The sequence below is a fragment of the Hypomesus nipponensis genome, chromosome 23, assembly GCF_054491055.1.
Source record: "Hypomesus nipponensis isolate SF chromosome 23, ASM5449105v1, whole genome shotgun sequence".
In the NCBI taxonomy this organism is placed as follows: domain Eukaryota; kingdom Metazoa; phylum Chordata; class Actinopteri; order Osmeriformes; family Osmeridae; genus Hypomesus; species Hypomesus nipponensis.
Genome location: NC_140383.1, coordinates 25,389,105 through 25,410,954, shown reverse-complemented (window position 1 = coordinate 25,410,954; position 21,850 = coordinate 25,389,105). Strand labels below are relative to the sequence as shown.

Here is a 21,850-nt window from a genome sequence, read left to right as displayed (position 1 = left end):
ACCAGATGGTACTAGTAGCTCCATTGAGTAAAGTAAAAACCCCAAAACGGCTACATGTAGCAATACCTTGATAGTACGGTGCACAAGCAGTTTAGAATAGTTAGTGCAATAACATTGCATGAATCCCCAAAACAACGAGTAACCTTTAGATGTGCGATTCGAAATACTACCGACGCTCACACCAGAGCGAGTTATGTCCAAACCGGAGGCTAGCTAGCTTCAGGTAGCTTCCGTTACCTAGAAACCTAGCATTATACTCGTAGCAAAGCTACCACTGCCGGTGGTACTTGTCAGTACCACATTTGTACACAATTGTACATCCTGAAGCCATACTATAGCGTTTACATATAGTTTGGCCATCGGAAAATAGCCGGGTGGAAAGTTCAGAATCACACATGTGCGATGCTACTCCTTACCGGGTTAAACGCATTTCAGGAAATGTCAAAAAGGTTTGTCCAGCCCAGACACGTACAGCCTCCGCGCAGCGCCGGGCCATCCGCAGACAAACACTATCCCAAACAGCCGATCCGCCAAGTAACCCAACGTCCATACCAGATACAGCATGGCCACGCCACCAGGAACCGGATCGAACGTACACAGTGTATGACATGAAACCCGCAGGAGACCGAGAGTGTCTGTGTCGCACTAGCAATGCAGGACCTGGGATCCCTGCTATATACCCCGCCCTATTAGGAGGGTGTACCTTGACACGTGATGACGATTTGCTGACGCGCTAGGTCTCGCGTCCCCCAGCATGAACCTGCTTCGCTTGTTTTTGTTGTCATTGCGTGTTACTAATTATTATTTTCTTTTCATAACACTATTATGACTGGTGTTATTACTGTATAGCTGTGCTAACTGTGGTATATTTGTTGGCACTTTTTGTTCATTTGAGTGTTTTTTGTGAGATGGATAGAGAGAGAGAATGATTGATGAGATGGACAGAGAAAAGGATTGAAGAGATGGACAGAGAGAAGGATTGAAGAGATGGAGAGAGAAGGATTGAAGAGATGGAGAGAGAAGGATTGAAGAGATGGAGAGAGAAGGATTGAAGAGATGGAGAGAGAAGGATTGAAGAGATGGAGAGAGAAGGATTGAAGAGATGGAGAGAGAAGGATTGAAGAGCTGGAGAGAGAAGGATTGAAGAGATGGACAGAGAAAAGGATTGAAGAGCTGGAGAGAGAAGGATTGAAGAGATGGACAGAGAGAAGGATTGAAGATGTGGAGAGAGAAATAGAGGCAGAAAGAGAAAAAGGAAAGATGGATAGAGGTAGTCCATAAAAGAGGGAGAAAGGGAGAGAAAGAGAGTGAGAGAGTTATGGTTGACACATTCCTGTTCCCCTTTTCTTCAAACTCAAACAATTGCTACTTTGTGCCTTAGTGTGAGTAGTGGTCACTGGCCGCATTCCTCTGCTTTTCCCCCAGCCAATCCGTTTCTTTGATACATTCCTTCCGGCAAATCTCAGCCAATCCACTCCTTTGGTACATTCTTCTGAGCTGCTCCGAGCCAATCCGCTCCCTACCAGGGTGGAAAAGTTCCATTCCAAGTCCCCAAGAATGTATCAGGGATGAGTTTGTTTCCAGGATGATCCCTCCAGTATACATCCCCAAACTTTCAATCCCCTCCTTCTCCTCTCCCCCTCCTCTCCCCCTCCTCTCCCCCTCCTCTCCCCCTTCTCTCCCCCTCCCCTCCCCCTCCTCTCCCCCTCCTCTTCCCCCTCCTCTTCCCCCTTCTCTCCCCCTCCTCTCCCCCTCCTCTCCCCCTCCCCTCCCCCTCCCCTCCCCCTCCTCTCCCCCTCCTCTCCCCCTCCTCTTCCCCCTCCTCTTCCCCCTCCTCTCCCCCTCCTCTCCCCCTTCTCTCCCCCTCCTCTCCCCCTCCTCTCCCCCTTCTCTCCCCCTCCTCTCCCCCTCCTCTCCCCCTCCTCTCCCCCTCCTCTCCCCCTCCTCTCCCCCTACTCTTCCCCTCCTCTCCCCCTCCTCTCCCCCTACTCTTCCCCCTCCTCTCCCCCTACTCTTCCCCCTTCTCTCCCCCTACTCTTCCCCCTCCTCTCCCCCTCCTCTCCCCCTCCTCTCCCCCTCCTCTCCCCCTCCTCTCCCCCTCCTCTCCCCCTACTCTTCCCCTCCTCTCCCCCTCCTCTCCCCCTACTCTTCCCCCTCCTCTCCCCCTACTCTTCCCCCTTCTCTCCCCCTTCTCTCCCCCTCCTCTCCCCCTACTCTTCCCCTACTCTTCCCCTCCTCTCCCCCTCCTCTCCCCCTACTCTTCCCCCTCCTCTCCCCCTTCTCTCCCCCTCCTCTCCCCCTACTCTTCCCCCTTCTCTCCACCTCCTCTCCCCCTACTCTTCCCCCTTCTCTCCCCCTCCTCTCCCCCTCCTCTCCCCCTTCTCTCCCCCTCCTCTCCCCCTACTCTTCCCCCTTCTCTCCCCCTCCTCTCCCCCTACTCTTCCCCCTTCTCTCCCCCTCCTCTCCCCCTACTTTTCCCCCTTCAAACTACTTTATTTTCCCCCGCTTTTTTTCTCTGGCTGATTTCTCCATCTCTCTAGTTTGCTCTCACTCTCCCTCTTTTCTCTTTCTATCTTTGTTTTCTATATCTCTTCACTTAAATGTATTGCTCTCTCCCCCTCTTTTCATATCTCTATCTTTTTTTCCCCTGTTCAATGCTGCAGCTGGTAGTACTTAGTGCAAAGGGGATGTGGGGGAGGCGGAGGAAAGGAGGGGAGGTAGAAGGGAAGAGAGAGGAGAGGAGGGGAGGTAGAAGGGAGGAGAGAGGAGAGGAGGGGCACTGGTGGAGCCTTCACTTCGCTTTACACAAACACACAAAAGGCTCTTCCCTAATGAAAACACTTTTTCTCATCTCCTCATGTTCCAAACACACACACACACCATCCGGGCTATGGGAACAGCCCTGTCATCTCCATGTTTCTCCAGCACATGCACCGGGCCTAGGGCTGTTTCCTGCCTGATAGAGACGCGCCGTGGAAACAGTCTGAGCCGGCCATACGGGGATGGTGGGGGGAGACCCCTGTTGTCAGCTGTGATGCAATGATTTCATGGTGTGTCATCAGGGCGGTGTATCCTCTTATTGGTCAGGGTGGGTGGTTGTCAGCACTACGCTGCTGTCAGTCACCAGGGTGGCTGTCTGCTCGCTGGTTTTGCCAGAGGGGACTTCTGGATTCACACATCTTTTGGTCTAAAAAATGAAAGTAATAAAAGAAGTCCCCTCTATCAACGTATATACCCACACACACTCACACACACGTTACGTGTATGTGTGTGTGTGCTAGGTTCTATGGAGTTTTTTCTATCAAGCTGCCAGCTGAAACCCTGGTCTATTAACAGCACAACATGAGCAAATAAGAGAACATGAAATCTTCCATATCCCAACCATGTTTATAGAGAAGCTCCCCCTCCCATAACATGCTTGGATGAATACCATTTATGATGTCACAACAGCTATGGAAATGCTCCATAAATCATTCAACCTTGTCTGACTGTTGTGTTTGGGAATCACATACCTCAATACTGTGCATGTGCTGCATGTCTGTCTGCCTTTACCTTTCACTGCCTCAAAGCACTTTCAAATGATGTCTGCTTGTCGTAAATAGGAGCTGTAAACGTGATGACATTCCTTGTTTTTCCTCAGAAATTCAGACGGAGAGTACAGGAGTCCACACAAGTCCTGAGGGAACTGGAAATTTCATTACGGACCAATCACATCGGGTGAGTTGTGCAGCGTTGTGTGAACTCTGAATGTCTGAAGGCCTGAAGCAGTATAAAGGTCGGAGGGAAGAGCCCGGAAACACACAAGCATGTAGAGACTAATGTTGAAGATAACCACCTCCTCCTCCTCTCCAGAGCTCTGGTTTTCTCCACAAACCCCTGCTCCAGAAAGTCATATGGTCTCGATCGAACGCATGAATGTATAGTGTCAATGGTAAGAAAAGAGCATGTTTGGGAGTTTTCATTGCTAGCAATGGAGGAGCTGCTAGAGCCCTAGACATAATCCTCTCCGTTTGTGTCACCATTGGTGAAGGAGGTAGAAGTACGATGTTAGTGATTACTCTTCAGATAACGTGAGAACATTCCACAAGTCAGAGGATCTCCAGCTGACAGGATTGAACTTGATGTGCAGCATCTCAAAGTGAAGCTATCTGTGCTGTCCTGCTGTCTGATCTCCTCCAGTGGCTGTTCCTGCTGCTGGGATTCACAGATTCCAGGAAGTCATTTTTTTGGGGAAGTGTGATTGATTGCTTATCAACCCTCAGGGCGAGGGGTTGCTGTGAGGTCAGATGCATGCTGGGATCTGGAGGTAGGATGAGGGACAGCTGGAAGGTGCAGGGGCTGATGGGACGGAGCGAGGTCAGCAGTGATTGGGCGACAGCCTTGGAGCCGTGGAGGTGGAGTGTGTGTGGAGGTGGAGTGTGTGGAGGTGGAGTGTGTGGAGGTGGAGTGAGTGGAGGTGGAGTGTGTGGAGGTGGAGTGTGTGGAGTGTGTGGAGGTGGAGTGAGTGGAGGTGGAGTGTGTGGAGGTGGAGTGTGTGGGGGTGGAGGTGGAGTGTGTGGAGGTGGAGTGTGTGGAGGTGGAGTGTGTGGAGGTGGAGTGTGTGGGGGTGGAGGTGGAGTGTGTGGAGGTGGAGTGTGTGGAGGTGGAGTGTGTGGAGGTGGAGTGTGTGGGGGTGGAGTGTGTGGAGGTGGAGTGTGTGGAGGTGGAGTGTGTGGAGGTGGAGTGAGTGGAGGTAGAGTGTGTGGAGGTGGAGTGTGTGGGGGTGGAGTGTGTGGAGGTGGAGTGTGTGGGGGTGGAGTGTGTGGGGGTGGAGGTGGAGTGTGTGGAGGTGGAGTGTGTGGAGGTGGAGTGTGTGGGGGTGGAGGTGGAGTGTGTGGAGGTGGAGTGTGTGGAGGTGGAGTGTGTGGGGGTGGAGTGTGTGGGGGTGGAGTGTGTGGAGGTGGAGTGTGTGGAGGTGGAGTGTGTGGAGGTGGAGTGTGTGGGGGTGGAGGTGGAGTGTGTGGAGGTGGAGTGTGTGGAGGTGGAGTGTGTGGAGGCAGCTCACAACAACACTGGAACACCCCAGCATGTGATGAGCATGGAGTGATGTCTGGGGTGACCAGACGTCCTCTTTTACCTGGGCATGTCCTCTTTTCGAGACCTGAAAAATACGTCTGGCAGGGATTACAAAATTGTCCGGGATTTTGCCTCGTCAGATATTTGTGTTTCTCTGGGTCTTTCACAAACTATTAGGTCCTTACAAGTTTTGGAAAGGGTATATCCCTCACGTTCCACCTTCTTGCGCGAGCACTGACTGTAGAGAGAACTGTCATTTTAATCAGATAGTGCTGCATGCAATACACGACCAGCACTACCTGCCCCCGCCCCCCCCCCCCCCCCCCCCCCCCTCCCCTCCCTACTTCGATGTGACAAAGTGTCCTCTTTTTCACAAACTCAAATCTGGTCACCCTAGTCATGTCTCAGGAAGAGAAAGATGTCTAGTGGCACCCATAAAGTATGTGCTTTCTGAAGGACAGCTATTGTTTATGTGGATTATCTCCTGGATGGTTTTAGCGACCTTATGTTACTAAACTAGATTACATACATAATCTACCTAATCTAGATTAGATAACGAAGTATTAGCTATTCCCCCGAGAGGGAGACCGAGGAGGAGGGATGGAGATAGGAGAGAGAGAAAGGGGGGAGACATGGAATGAAGCATGATCCCCTGAAAAGACAGACAGAAGGGGGGAGGAGGAGGGATGGAGAAAGATATACAGAAGAGGAGGAGGAGGGATGGAGAAAGATATACAGAAGAGGAGGAGGAGGGATGGAGAAAGATATACAGAAGAGGAGGAGGAGGGATGGAGAAAGATATACAGAAGAGGAGGAGGAGGGATGGAGAAAGATATACAGAAGAGGAGGAGGAGGGATGGAGAAAGATATACAGAAGAGGAGGAGGAGGGATGGAGAAAGATATACAGAAGAGGAGGAGGAGGGATGGAGAAAGATATACAGAAGAGGAGGAGGAGGGATGGAGAAAGATATACAGAAGAGGAGGAGGAGGGATGGAGAAAGATATACAGAAGAGGAGGAGGAGGGATGGAGAAAGATATACAGAAGAGGAGGAGGAGGGATGGAGAAAGATATACAGAAGAGGAGGAGGAGGGATGGAGAAAGATATACAGAAGAGGAGGAGGAGGGATGGAGAAAGATATACAGAAGAGGAGGAGGAGGGATGGAGAAAGATATACAGAAGAGGAGGAGGAGGGATGGAGAAAGATATACAGAAGAGGAGGAGGAGGGATGGAGAAAGATATACAGAAGAGGAGGAGGGGGGGGCAGTGCCAACAGTAAATAATATGCCTTTATTCTTCTGAAGTGACGAAGACAAATCTATTGATGATCAACACATAATGGGCAGCTTGTTTCTTTACTGTCACTGCTGAGTCCAGCACAGCCTGCTCCACTGGCTGTCCCCTCATCACCAACAGCTGTTGATGTCCACAGAAGGATTGTACTGGGCAGGTCATGGTTCCCACGTGGCTGCTTGACACATCTGCAGCTAGTCCATCATAAATTAACAGCTAACAAGTGTAGCTTTATAGTTCATAGTTTCACAGCAGTAACCTGTGCCTCCGTGTTACTATGTTTTAATTCAGGGGGGGGGGGGGGGGAGTTTTCCTCCAAAAACAAAGTTCTCCAGAGAAGGGAGTCTGCCGTTGAAATGGAGAAAACTGGCGGAAAAACTCTGAATGTCGCTAATATATTTTTTCAACTAAGGAGGCAGGTGTGTGTTGCTAAGGCGGCCGCTTTAACAGCAAAATGCTGCGGGAAACCCTGTATTTCTAAATTCACGTCACCATAATTACAATCCTGTCAGTACCAGTTCAAAGAATAGGCTCAATAAAAAGTTGTGATGTCACCACTAGAGCTGTGGAGGCGAGGATGACGCGGTCTGAGAGTCTGCAGCTCATGTCAGAATCCTGCAAGTTTCTGTGGAAGCGGCAGTGCTAGAATGAGATGGCCGTTGGGAGCTAGAATGAGATGGCAGCAGGATGGGGGGGGGGGGGCACTATGGCTCTGCTGAAGGGTTAGGGATGGGGGGGGGGGCACTGTGGCTCTGCTGAAGGGTTAGAGATGGGGGGGCACTGTGGCTCTGCTGAAGTGTTAGGGATGGGGGGGGCACTGTGGCTCTGCTGAAGGGTTAGGGATGGGGGGGCACTGTGGCTCTGCTGAAGTGTTAGGGATTGGGGGCTCACTGTGGCTCTGCTGAAGTGTTAGGGATGGGGGGCTCACTGTGGCTCTGCTGAAGTGTTAGGGATGGGGGGCTCACTGTGGCTCTGCTGAAGTGTTAGGGATGGGGGGCTCACTGTGGCTCTGTTGAAGGGTTAGGGATGGGGGGCTCACTGTGGCTCTGCTGAAGTGTTAGGGATGGGGGGCTCACTGTGGCTCTGCTGAAGGGTTAGGGATGGGGGGGGGCACTGTGGCTCTGCTGAAGGGTTAGGGATGGGGGGCTCACTGTGGCTCTGCTGAAGGGTTAGGGATGGGGGGGGCACTGTGGCTCTGCTGAAGGGTTAGGGATGGGGGGGGCACTGTGGCTCTGCTGAAGGGTTAGGGATGGGGGGGGCACTGTGGCTCTGCTGAAGCTGAAGGAGCCTTGATCATTCTCAGCCCCCCTCCGTCCATCTTGGAAGACAAGAGAGCTCAATACGTTTTGTGTGCGGAGACAGTGTAACCTGTGTGTGTAGAGTAGCTGGTGTGTATGCTTTCGTGCATGTGTGTGTAGTCTTGTGTGTGTGTGTGTGTGCTTGCATGCACGTGTGTGTGTGTAGACTAGTGTGTGTGTGTGTGTTTTCTTATAACTGCAAATATATTTATCCAGTTCTCTAACCCCTTGTCTATCTCATTGGTAAATGACTGAATACCATAAATATATGTCTGTCAGGGTGGTGTTTGCATACAGAGATGTAGCCTACCACAGGATGTAAACTTGTTAAATGCACATTGTCCTTTAGAGTAAAGTACAGCTTCTGTGTTTCCACCAGGTGGGTGAGAGAGTTCCTAAACGAGGACAACAAAGGTCTGGATGTTCTGGTGGAATATCTTTCTTTTGCACAGTACGCTGTCACGTAAGTCACTCGCTGGCAGATGCCCTCACACACGCAGCCTGGACACAATGCTCACAAAGGCCCTTTTCTGCAGATTCACTGATGCATCCACACGACACTGCTTAGCTGTCAAAAACACTGAGTCACCCAGTCGCCGGCCCCTTCACGCCAAGTCTGTCTGTCTGTCTGTCTGTCTGTCTCTCTCTCTCTCTCTCTCTCTCTCTCTCTCTCTCTCTCTCTCTCTCTCTCTCTCTCTCTCTCTCTCTCCCTCTCTCTCTCTCTCTCTCTCTCTCTCTCTCAATTAATCTTCAATTAAATTAAATTATGCTTTATTGGCATGAATTTGTGAGCATTGTGGCCAAAGCCATATAAGATTAAACCATCAGAATTATCGTATGTTTGTTAAAATGAAGAAGAAAATTTGTAATAATAACCTAAATGAATTACAACAAGAAAGAAAATGTAATCATTGTGAAATACAACACATGACTAACCCATGACCCTTACCATGACTACAAGGGGCCTCAACAACTGGGTCCAGCGTGATCCTCTGCCTCTCTCAAGCTATGCAAGGCAAACACTAAATACAATGCCAGCTCCACTGTTGCTACATTTTCCCCAAAAACTATGCATGTCTTCTCATCTACACTTAATTGATTAAACCCTGTAATTTTAAAAGCAAATTGTGGGAAGTAACATTTTTTAGTATTTTAATAGTATATTTTGGCATTGTTGGAGAAAATGTTGTTCAATTTCATTTGAACTACAGTGTTTGCAATTTCTTCTTTGTTTAGCCAACCATGTATTTCTATGGCAACCTTTCTCGATTGCCAAGGTATGGGACGGACTGTACATTGTAAAGATATTTATTTTCTTTAAGTTTTTACATTTAAGATGTTCAGCTAATTTAATTTTTCTATCCAAAATTCTTTCTTTCTCTGTCTATCTTCTGTTTTTCTTTCAGTCTCTCCCTCCCTCCCTCCCCTCTCTCTATCTCTCTCCCCTTTCTCTCTCTCTCTCTCTCTCTCTCTCTCTCTCTCTCTCTCTCTCTCTCTCTCTCTCCCTCCCTCTCTTTCCTGCTGTGTGGTATAAATACGATTGATTCCAGTCACAGGGTTTCCATTCAGAAGCAATGGTCTCATTTTTAAAGTGCAGTTAAAGTCGTAATTCTCTTCTTTGGCACTGTTATAAGGACCTGTCCACGTTTCTTTAATGGCCGCCAGTAAAAGTGTGTTGACCTGCCGTGCTGATAATCCCCTGGTTGGACACCTGCGCCTCTCAGTTGTCATCCTATCGTGTGAATAAGTCCTATTGTGAATAAGTACACAGTCTGTCTGTGGGAGTGACAGAGTGGGTCTATATAGAATATGCACCTTCTACATGCTCACATACACAAGCACACACAAACACACTCTCACAATCACACACAAACACACTCACAATCACACACTCTCACAAGCACACACAAACACACTCACACACTCACAATCACACACTCTCACAAGCACACACAAACACACTCACACAAACACACTCACAATCACACACTCTCACAAGCACACACAAACACACTCACACACTCACAATCACACACTCTCACAAGCACACACAAACACACTCACACAAACACACTCACAATCACACACTCTCACAAGCACACACAAACACACTCTCACAAGCTCACACAAACACAGTGTGTCCATATTGCAGGTTTGACGGGGATGGTATTGAGAGTAGTACAGACAGCTCTGTGGACAAGACCAAACCCTGGAGCCGCTCCATAGAGGACCTCCATGGAGGAGGACCCCTCCTCACCCCCCCCACTAGTGGCAACAACCTGTCCCGTATAGGACGCCACTCAACGCTACGGTACCAGCCTCACACACACACCTGCTTGCACACACACACACACCTGCTTGCACACACACACACACACACCTGCTTGCGCACACACACACACCTGCTTGCGCACACACACACACGTCAATCACACATCAACAGATTGACCACACAGCCACTAAAGTGGTTAATCATTCCAAATCATTACATCATAGGCTGAAGCTTATTCTACTTATTGTATCCTTCATACTTAACAACCTTACCCTAACTCTATCCAGGAAAGCAATTAGATAAACAAACAGAAATATAATATAATAATGATATAATAAGAAACACAACATCATAAAACAGAGACACATGGACAAAACAAAGACGGATCATAATTATCAGTCACATCTCAGTGTTGGTCAAATATTTTTGTATCTTTCAAAGATAATATTTCGGAACATTGACTTAAATTTACACATATTACTACATTATTTTAGTTCATTGTTACAGTTATTCCATAATTGGACCCCTTGCTTCTCCACCGTCCCAAAGCACTCACAGGTGGCCAGTCTCAAGTAGTTAGGGTTAGTATACTGAGTATAACAAATAGAGGGTTGGAAGTAGAGCTAGCAATTCCACCCCACATAGCAGTCTTTTGTTTTAAAAGGATTACATTGATTTAGGCTATTATGCTTAAGTTATTTCGAGATTTGATGGCCTTTGTCAATGCCAAAACAGTCAAAAAACCTCAACAGAAGAAGAACATTTATTTGTAGTTCTAAATATATTTAGGGTGCTTTTAGCCACATTTTGGCTCCAACAATGCCATTTCTCTCTCCCACACAGCAGCCGTTACAAATATGCAAATTATGCGATGACGTCATTTAGCAACTTTTAGGACAGCCAATAGTTACTTTCCTTACTGACGTGTTGCTCCTAATCTTTGATGTGAATGTTGATGACCTAAATTTGTTTACTTTTTTGAGGTACGGTCATGTTTTCATGCAAATAAGCTGTTGCAGCTAGCTTTTGTAATAAGCATGTTGTAAAGCAAGGGAGCATAGTCTAGTTTTAAAGTACTTGAAACATTAAAACATTTATGGAAAATAAATCATAAAGGCAGTAGTTTCACAAGCCTCCCTTAAAGCGGAAAGCTGGCGTTATTAAACTCATAGTCGTATCGAAGAAGCTTATAAGGAAGCTAAGCTTAGCTAAGCTAAGGAATGAGAATTTTTTGTACAACATAACTTAACTTGTGATTAATTTTGAGGGTGAATCTGCTGTTCTAAAATTAGTTGCCATCATCAATGTTCAGATTCTTCTTCAGACTAGTTTGATAAGAAAAGGATTAAACACAGTCAATATTCAGTCTGTTATTGCTACTCTTTCAAGTTGTTGTGGAGGATTATTTAACCTTTCGACTCTAGGGTTCAGTAGTCATTGTTCAAAACAAAGAAAGGTGGTCAGATCAGGTCGAAATGTCAGGAAAGAAGTGTCTGTTTGCACCATGCAGTGGCAAAGATGGTGAGTTAGTAATCAAGTCCACATGAATACATATGCACAAACACCTCACACACACACACATACACACACGTGTGATATTTACACGTGTATACATATGCACATACACCATACACACACATATATACACACAGGTGCGCACCCACGTCAATCACACACAAACGTATGCGCCCACATGCACACGTATGCAGACATACACACACGTGTCACACCTACCAATGGCTTGATCTATGCTGACTGTGGTGGTGAACCAGTCTAAACACAAGCCCTGCTATCATGGCTTCATGTGTGTGTGTTATGACGGTCACTCATTTCATGTGATGTCTGAAAAGCCCCTTTATAAAGTCATAAGGCCTGAAAATCTATAAATGGCTTAAGTGTCTGTTGACTGGCAGGGTCATTCTCCGCCTGTCTAAGGATTGCTGACTTTACATGACCTTTTCATGAAGTGTGATCTGGTGTCTCGTTGCGTCCCTCTCTAACATGCCTCTTGAAATGAAAGGGACTATTATATTTAGTAATAAAACATTGGAATGAAACAGGTTTCATTGGGGCAGCCAAACCCAGTTAACGCTGTGTAAAACAGAATCTCATGACGTCTGGCTTTCTGACGTCTGGTGGTGAGGCTTATATTTCAAATCGGCTTATAGAACGTTTTTATAAGAAAACAGGCTTCAAAATGTACTAATGAGAAGGCTAACAAGTAACACTAGTATGGTAGTAGCATTGCTCCGAGTATTATGCTAGTTAATTTAGCCAGGAAGCTAAATAAACCAGCTAGCTACCGTTTCGGAAAAATAACTTGCGCTTTGGGGACCGCAGTCTAAAGGTTGTAAAGCAACCTTAGTTAATTCCCGCGCAATAGAAAACAAACATTACGCACTTACTTTCGTTTTCGAAGTGTGTTACACAACGGCTTGCTGTAGGAACGCCTACCCTTACAAAAAGAAGTATATTAAAGTGTACTATAAGTTTACTAAAATATGGATACTTTTAGTTAACTTTTGATATACTTTTAAAAAGTATACTTAGAAAATAGTTTACTTTTGATATACTTTTAAGAAGTATGCTTAGAAACAGATAATGGTATACATTTCTTCTGGCGTAGGATGTACGTTTTCTATTATTATACAGCAAAAACTGTCAAAATAATTGGGAAAAATTACACGTTATTTTTTTTTTGATCCATCTCATTCTAATTATTCATGTCTATGAAAATCTATTATGCATTGCACGTTGAATCTATTTTTGGTACTGAAGCTGTAATCTTAATTACTGCCAAAACATTCTGAAGCCCTTTACTCTTATACTAATAATTATCAATTGGAGTATTAATGGAATAAACAAAAAAGCTACTTGAGAATTTGAAGCTTATACTGTCAAACTGACTGAAGAATGAAATAACGGCGTGGAAAAAATGAAGATACCATGGCTCATTGGCTAGTCAATTCCCATGATGCAAGGCGGTAAATAAATAAGTTTGCCGTTTGTTCGAAATACAAATGTAACTTCATGAATTTAGTTTTTTTTAATGTGTTTGCTTAGAATGTAGTGTTTTGTTGCGTGGTAATTGTCATTGTTGTACTGGTTTACCATTGTAACCATGAGTTAAATGACTGTTACATTTCATAAGAAGAGCTGTATCTAGACGACATCAGTGCCAATGCAGCAAGGTGCTTCTTCCCAAATCTGCAGTGTAACTTTGTGAGGGCCCCAGTTCTCGCCATGTGACGCAAAATCTGAGGTGTTTGAGGGGCTCCTAAACATTTTAATTTTATAGTAATTCATACTAAAATCACATTTATTAAATTTACTTTGAGGTACTTACATTAATTGAAAGTGTACTTGTAAGCATTTTAAAGTATACTTTGAGGCACCTTAGGAAGTATACTTCATGAACTGAAAGTGCACTACACAGGTTACTGTAGAGTATTCCAAGGTATACTTTGCACTATCAGTTTTTTTTAGGTTAGATTGTAAATTATGGCTACTTATATTTTATTTTTGATTCCCCTTAGTATTAGCTAGACCCCCTTTAGTCTTATCATTTGCTCCTTTTTTATAGTTAGTCCACATATTTAAGTTCCAATATTCCTATATGTTTAATGTATGCACCTCCCTGCCAAAGTAAATTCCTTGTTTGTGCAAACATTCATGGCGAATAAAATCCCTTCTGATTCTGATTCTGAAGTACTCAAGGAAATATCCTTGATCAACTGAAAGTGCACTAAACAGGCTACTTTACAGTATTCAAAAGTAAACCTTGAAATACACTAAAAGTGTACTTTAAAGTGTACTAAATGACCTAAAAAGTGGGCCAATTAAGTTTACTAAGTACAAAAATACTATATAAATAAGTACACTGATAGTATACTTTAAGTAACATGATAATAGTATACTTTTTATACTAAGTATACTTACAAAATAAACTTGAAGTATACTTATTTTTGTAAGGGTATACTCATGCATTGCTTGCTATCATTGTTCTTGTATCAAGTGCGCATATTCCAGTGCGGTCTATACTCAGATCTACAATCACAAAGCTCCCATTTTGGTGGGGTGTGGTTTATAGAAAATGCGTCTTATTTTCCAAAAAATACTTTAGCTTTGTTCCTCAGCTCCTGTGAAGCCGCCTGTGTGCTTCAACATTGCTATGTGCAGATGCTCGATAGCCTGTAATTATATAGGTGTGTACAATTATGTAAGACTTCTCATACATTTACTACAACTCTGTACTATTCTTTAGTTTCCTCCATGCTCAGAAAGAGATGTCAAGGTAATTTAACACTGATGTTAGGATTAAGATAGATTTTTATTTACTAGCCTTTTAGATATTCACTTAAATTTATGTTTCCAATGTACAAAAACACCGTAACTGTGTTGGGTCTGTGGCTGCTCATTAACAGTATGCTCCTTTGTGTTTTCCTAAACCTTTTCCGTCTGCCTAAAGGACTCCCTGCTTGGTGAAGTGCTCACGGAGATGGTACAGTAGAGCTCACGTTTAGTGTTTGTGCTTCTAGAAGTGTGTGGGTCATCCACATAGATAAGTTGGGTTGTAGTCCTTCTAGTTATGTTGTGTTGTAGTCAGATGCTATTTGGAAAAGCCCATCCTTTCATTATACCTCACAGAAAACATAGCTGGAAGCCTGAGAGGAATGTTTATGGTTTGTGAGCAATGCTGGACTTGTCAAAGCAGGCCTGTCTGTTGCATAATAACAATGAACTGTTTTGTCATTGAGTGTTGCTCACCATGATTCGTATCTTAATATGGAGATCTGGTTTCCAGGCTTGTTCTTCTATCACCTGCTAACAGACAGGATGTTTAGGTGTAATGACGTTTGACTAAATAATAGCCTTTGTGTTAAATAGTGTTCCAGCAGATGTCCCCTGGAGCATGCTGTAGAAATATATTCATACAGATACAGTCTAGTCTTAGTCAAATACAGTTCCTTCATTCTTTCTGATATTTCAGTGCTATTGTGTGTTTTCTACTCGTTACATCTGATCTTATTCTAGCCCTGTGCACGGTGTCACCTGGACTCCTACATTTCCTTCTGGATCAGTAATGTGAATTAAGTTGATTGATTTGAACAGTTTGTGAGGAGACATGACTAGTATCACATAGACTTCCCATCCGCCTCAATAGAACAAATAACATACTCTCATAAACACACCTGAACACACACTCTTACACACACAAACACACACAGTAGCACACATCCAAGCTACACACACAGTAGGGTGAAGTGCCTTGCCCAAGGACACAACGTCATGTGCACCGGGAATCGAACTGGCAACCTTCAGATTACTAGCCAGATGCTCTACCCACTCAGCCACCTGACTCCCTGGCACTAGCTAGTGTTACTGCATATTGTTGAGCTCCACACTGGCCAATGACGTTTTAGGAAGTTTTAGTATTAGGGTTAGTATAGTCAATTATTTATTGCTATCTGTATATTTAGGAAGTTTCACTAATTTAAGCTCAGCATAGATGTAAATTATGTTGTGTGTACTTATATGTTGTTATGCCAGGTGCTTGCGTTGTCTTGTCTTAAGAATGTCAGTGCCCAGTCTGACCTCATGTTGTTCTGTGTACCTGACAAATAAAAGACTTGAACTTGAACCGTGTTACTGCATGTTGTTGAGCCGCACACAGGACCAGACAGAGGGTGCGTCTGTTTCACAGAAATCCGTCTAAATGTTCAGTTTCTACCCACAGGGACATGAGGATCTGTAGATCATCCTGGTTAGGATCTCTCTCTCTCTTTCTCTTTCTCTCTCTCTCTCTCTCACACACACACACTCTCTCTATTCCCAGGTCTTGACTCAGGTCACTGCCCGGTGGCATCTCTCTGTGGTCTGAAGGATGTTTGACTGTTTTTACCAGAAGTCCTGGTTGGTAAAGCCTTCAGATGGCCCAAAATAAACTCTTTGTTCCCTAAGCAGTACGCAGCTGTGTGTGTTTTTGCATGTGTGTCTATTTATGTGTGCCTGTGTTTCTGTGTGTGTTTGAGTGCCTGTGTGCGTGTGTGCGTGTGTGTTTTCTGCTCTGATTGTGAGAAGTGCACCAGGAGGCCCCCTCTGGTTTAGTCTCCACAGAGCCGAGGTCATCTCTGCCCTGCATGCAAATGTTGCATAGTTGAATGAAAACAATGGCGCGGAGCGCCTTGCACCCTCTAGCAGGGCTGTAGATAATACAGCCTTTGTGGCTGTTGGTGTAAGGTGTCATGGAGCTAAAGGATTGTTCTTAAAGGTTTCTTTAAGGGTGGGGCTGAAGTGGCAGATATAGGGGGCTGCAGTCTGCAAACGGCATCTGTTTTCTTGTTGTTTGCCCAAAGTCCATGTGTTCTTTGTATGTAGGAACCCAGTGGTTCTAACTGATGTGTGTGCGTGCGTGCGTGTGTTTGTGTGTTGCAGTTGTAACACGCTCCCCAGCAGGCGGACACTGAAGAACTCCAGGCTGGTGTGTAAGAAGGACGACGTCCACGTCTGCATCATGTGCCTCCGAGCCATCATGAACTACCAGGTGACCCCCTCTCTCTCTCTTTCTCTGCACCCTGTGACCCTAACCTCTCCCTCTCTCTTTCTGCACCCTGACCCTAACCTCTCTCTCTCTCTGCACCCTGTGACCCTAACCTCTCTCTCTCTCTCTCTATCTCTGCACCCTGACCCTAACCTCTCTCTCTCTGCACCCTGACCCTAACCTCTCTCTCTCTCTCTGCACCCTGTGACCCTAACCTCTCTCTCTCCGTCTCTCTGACCCCTGACCCTAACCTCTCTCTCTCTCAGCACCCTGACCCTAACCTCTCTCTCTCTCAGCACCCTATGACCCTAACCTCTCTCTCCCTCTCTCTGCCCCCTGACCCTAACCTCTTTCTCTCTGCACCCTAACCTCTCCCTCTCTCTCCCTCTGCACCCTGTGAACCTAACCTCTCTCTATCCCTCTCTCTCTCTGCACCCTGACCCTAACCTCTCTCTCTCTATGCACCCTGACCCTAACCTCTCTTTCTTTCTCTCTCTCTCTCTCTCTCTCTGCCCCCTGACCCTAACCTCTCTCTCTCTCTCTGCACCTTGACCCTAACCCTAACCTCTCTCTCTCTCTGCACCCTGACCCTAACCTCTCTCTCTCTCTCTCTCTCTCTCTCTCTCTCTCTCTCTCTCTCTCTCTCTCTCTCTCTGCACCCTGACCCTAACCCTATCCTCTCTCTCTCTCTCTGCACCCTGACCTTAACCTCTCTCTCTCTCTCTCTCTCTCTCTGCACCCTGACCCTGACAGGGTTAGACACACAGACAACCCTAACACATAGAAACACACACACACATAGATAACACACACTCACACATAGAAACACACACTCACACACAGAAACACACAGACACACATAGAAACACACACTCACACACAGACACACATAGAAACACACACTCACACACAAACACACACAGAAACACACAGACACACACAGAAACACACACTCACACACAGAAACACACTTCCATTCGTCTCCAGCCAGATGTCATTTGTGGTCCTGCCATGTTTGGTCTGACTCTAACCCTAAAACCATCATTTGTCAAGTGTGTTGTATGATGTAAAAGGAGGCACCACCCCCCCCCCCCCCCCCCCCCCCCGTATATTAACTGGACTGTTCTCTCTCTCCATCCCTCCTGTCATGTTCCAGTATGGCTTCAACATGGTCATGTCGCACCCTCATGCTGTGAATGAAATTGCACTTAGTCTCAACAATAAGAACCCTAGGTAAGTTCTAGTGGTACTGGGATGGAGGCTGGGTCTTGTGGAGGTTGGGCCTCATAGAGGCAGGGTGGAGGCTGGGGTACAGGCTGGGGTAGAGGCTGGCCCTGCAGTTATTTGCAGCAGGTGAGAGGCTGGGGTAGAGGCAGGTGTGGAGGCTGGGGTAGAAGCTGGTGCTGTAGTTATTATCGGCAGGTGTGGATACTGGGTAGAGGCTGGGGTAGAGACAGGCCTTGTAGTTATCAGCAGGTGTGGAGGCTGGGGTAGAGGCTGGCCCTGTAGTTATCAGCAGGTGTAGAGGCTGGGGTAGAGGCTGGGTAGAGGCTGGGGTAGAGACAGGCCCTGTAGTTATTATCAGCAGGTGTGGAGGCTGGGTAGAGGCTGGTGTGGTAGTTATTATCACCAGGTGTGGAGGCTGGGGTAGAGGCTGGTGCTATAGTTATTATCAGCAGGTGTGGAGGCTGGGGTAGAGGCTGGTGCGGTAGTTATTATCAGCAGGTGTGGAGGCTGGGTAGAGGCTGGTGTGGTAGTTATTATCAGCAGGTGTGGAGGCTGGGTAGAGGCTGGTGCTGTAGTTATTATCAGCAGGTGTGGAGGCTGGGGTAGAGGCTGGTGTTGTAGTTATTATCAGCAGGTGAGAGGCTGCTGAGATCTGTGAACTGGTCAGCCTCTTGTTACTGAAAATGTACACTTGCGCTTCACACACACACACCACACACACACACACACACACAAGTACAGACCTATGTGTGTTCAGGGCTCATTGAGCCAGCCAGCTATGGAGCTAAATCCCGGCCAAATGTTTTGTTAATTCGAAGAAGAATTGTTTTTTCTTCGAAAAAAAAAAGGGGGGGGGGGTGTCACCACCCCTTCTTATCGGGGTAGATCACCATGGTAACTCAGCTGCACACCTAACATGCTCCGTAGCATGTTATGTTTAGATAACAGATCAACACGTATGAAAGCTCCATCTACTGACCAACCAATCATCTTGGAAAATGGCTCAATCGTGAAAGTGTTCAGTTTTTAGAGACACTTTGGCTTTTCCCAACGACTATCTTTGTAGCTTATGTAGCCAACCGATATCCTCCTAAAACAGGAACTGATTAAAGCACCAAAATCCTTTAACTGCCGTGTGTGCAATTGACTTTGTCAACGACAAAGTATCATGCGTCGTTGACTGGCGTTGAGTTTGGCGTCGAATTTGGGGGAGCGTGTTTTTGTATTGGGGGGAGGTGAACAAGTCATCCGATTTGGGGGGAGTTGACTCGTATTCGGGGGGAGTGTTTTCATTTGGGGGATGTACTCATATTAGGGGGTGTGATTTGCACTTCAGGGGCACCGTATGGGGCAACTTTTCTACGCAGCAGGGCTACATTGCATTTTGCCTTAGGCCTACTGACAATGATCGCAACCACTGACATTTTTATGAATGAGTGATTTTCCCCTAAATAAATGTGAAGCTTATTTATGTTTTTGATCGCATATTTTCAGTTAGCAGATGGTACTATTTGAATCGCGATTCCATCTGAGATAGCTACTGCTGGTAACATCGTTGTTAAAATAAGCTTTAAAGGGGGTTCTTTATTAATGAATGAATGCAATAAGAGTTAGCTAAATGCCTGAAAATATCACGAGAAGGGAAAAACTTACAATGACGTTTAAGTCATAGAGATTAGGTTAATTTTTACACCGGTCTGCCAAATGTATTAGTTTTGATTAAACTAAGAGGTTGCTGATCACCTCATTTCCCCTGCAGAGGGAAATTTCCCTCTTGCAGAGGAAATGACAAGACAACTATTTCATTCTACTCTTCACTCTTAGTATTTTGAGTTGTAAATGAGCTGAAAAAAATATGCTTTTAAATCTATGTAATCTTTATAAATAATAAGTAGGCTATGCATTTTTATATAAAATATACAGAAATATCAGTTGTAAAATGTAGCCTAATTTAAAGGTCACATGACATGAAAACTTCATTTTAGGAGGTTATCTAACATTAATATGAGTTCCCCTAGCCTGCCTTTGGTCCCCCAGTGGCTAGAATTTTCGATAGGTGTAAACCAAGCCCTGGGTGTTCTTCTCCGCCTTTGACAAAATGAAGGCTCAATTGCTCTGTTTGAAAATCTCCCCCTAGTGACGTAAATAGAAGCCAGGTTACCTCCCCTCTCTCTGCTTTGCCCGCCCAGATCATCTGGCCCGCCCATGAGAAACTGAGCTACCACCGTGCAAGGGCGAGTGCGATATCGGTTTTTCCTGGAGAGACATCATGGCGAGCAAACAAACGAAGCATAACAGTTGCTCAGTGCTTGGATGTACAAATGCAAGCACAAATCTTTTTTCCCAAAGTTTTGTATGTCTGCGCCAAACATTTCAGCCACTACTGTTTCCTCAACTTGAGCCAACACAAAGCTGGCCTTGCTGAAATTAAATTCTGGATCATTACTAAATCTCCTTGGTCAAGCTACAAACCTTGGAAAAGTAAGTTAGCGCTATATCATTTTGTTGCTTTACTGTATATGGTTACCTAGCTTGCTACCCTTAGAATGTGGCTGTAACATTAGCTCTGCAGCTAACAGCTGAGTTACTGTTGCTAATGTAATGTAAAGATAAATGGCATCAAGTGTGTGTGTGAAAACAAACACGCCTTTCCCCTCATTAAAATTATTATGAGTGTGCACCTCTGCAAACCAGGGTGATCAGATGAGAATGGGCAAATTCGAAGCATCTTACAGCAACGGCGCTACGAGCCAGCTGAGTTACTGTCGCTAATGTAAAGGTAGATGGCATCAAGTGTGTGTGTGAATACAAACGCTGTAACGCGAGTGTTGTACACTTCTTTGTTATTTGGATAACCGTTCTGCTGTTGGTGTTATGGCTCGCGATATCCGCCTTTTTCCACATTGAAATGACTGAGTGTGCACCTCTGCAAACCAGCGTGATCAAATGAGAATGGCTAAATTCGAGGGATCTTACAGCAACGGGGGCTACGAGCCATTGCGATACATCAATTGTAAACATTAGCGCATGTTGCCGCCCCTCTCCTCCTCATTAACATTTAAAGCTACAGACACAGAAACAGCGCGTTTTGAGGAAAGCTCATTGAGGGACTGCTCGTAGTGGCTGTAACTATGCACCAAGGCTGAATTTCAGGAAAGATACTTTAGATACAGTATTAGGGAACCACTAAGGCCTATATAAAAGCATCCAAAAACAGCATTTCATGTGACCTTTAAAGATGGACCTGCAACCAACGCAAGCAAGCACACCCTACAATTCTAACCCTAACCCTAATTTCCCCAGAAATTGTATCCTCTCTAGTTATGTCTGTATTCTTTTCGAAATGTTTAACCTGTAAACAGATACCATTTCCACCAGTGTAGGTAGTAGCCTAGGTATGTGATAGCAATCAAATGAAGTCTGTCAACCCTGAAACTTATACAGTAACGTTACACTATAGAAAATATTAAAACGTTCGTCAAAAATGCTCAGATTCGGCCCTGAAGAATTGACACGGAAACAGTTATTAACCAAAATTACAGGAATAGACGGGGACAGTGAGTGTTCAGGCGATCTTTATGAGGGTGGATCAATTCTTTTCTGCAAAGTCTGTCAATATTCAATCGACCATACCCTATTCCGCGTCAAACTGTTGTGGAATATCCTCGGTCGCTCCGACTAAAGAACGGGAAGGCTATCGTAATTCCGCAGTTTTTTAGTCTGAATAACCGCAGAATATGTAAAATAAATTAGCATATTTTTTTGGGCTTGTATAGAAATTCGCTCTCGCAAATGAACGAGTGGGTAGGGGGGTTTGAGTCGTGTAGTGCTGCATTCACTTGCAGTGGGATATTAGAAATTCGCTGTGGCAAATGTCCAACTCGGCGGAGTGGGGAGGGGGGGTGGAGTCGTCTCATGCAGCATTCGCTTGCAGTTGGATATTAGAAATTCGCTCTCGTAAATGTCAGATGAGCCACAACTTTTCTTTGTTTTCAAAGCTGCCAACCGGGGTGGCAGCTGGGATGGCAAGGCAATTTTTAGGGTGGCAGTTGCCACCCCATGTCCCCCGGTAGATCCACCCCTGCTCGACGCGGACTCCTCCCTCCACAGACACGTCGGTAAATTAGGGAATTACCTTGGGCTCCCGGGGGCGGTTCAGCAA

At 45.6% G+C, this 21,850-nt stretch overlaps 1 protein-coding gene across 3 annotated transcripts in view; it reads left to right on the top strand.

Annotated features, from left to right (window-relative positions):
- Nucleotides 1–21,850, top strand: part of fmnl2a (formin-like 2a) — a 77,765-nt gene that overhangs the window by 31,359 nt on the left and 24,556 nt on the right. For all 3 annotated transcript variants that reach the window (XM_084688775.1, XM_084688776.1, XM_084688774.1), the window contains exons 4-8: nucleotides 3,641–3,717; nucleotides 8,028–8,111; nucleotides 9,801–9,959; nucleotides 16,356–16,464; nucleotides 17,618–17,694. In XM_084688775.1, the coding sequence (XP_084544901.1) occupies nucleotides 3,641–3,717; nucleotides 8,028–8,111; nucleotides 9,801–9,959; nucleotides 16,356–16,464; nucleotides 17,618–17,694 (506 nt within the window). The remainder of the gene's footprint in view (nucleotides 1–3,640; nucleotides 3,718–8,027; nucleotides 8,112–9,800; nucleotides 9,960–16,355; nucleotides 16,465–17,617; nucleotides 17,695–21,850) is intronic.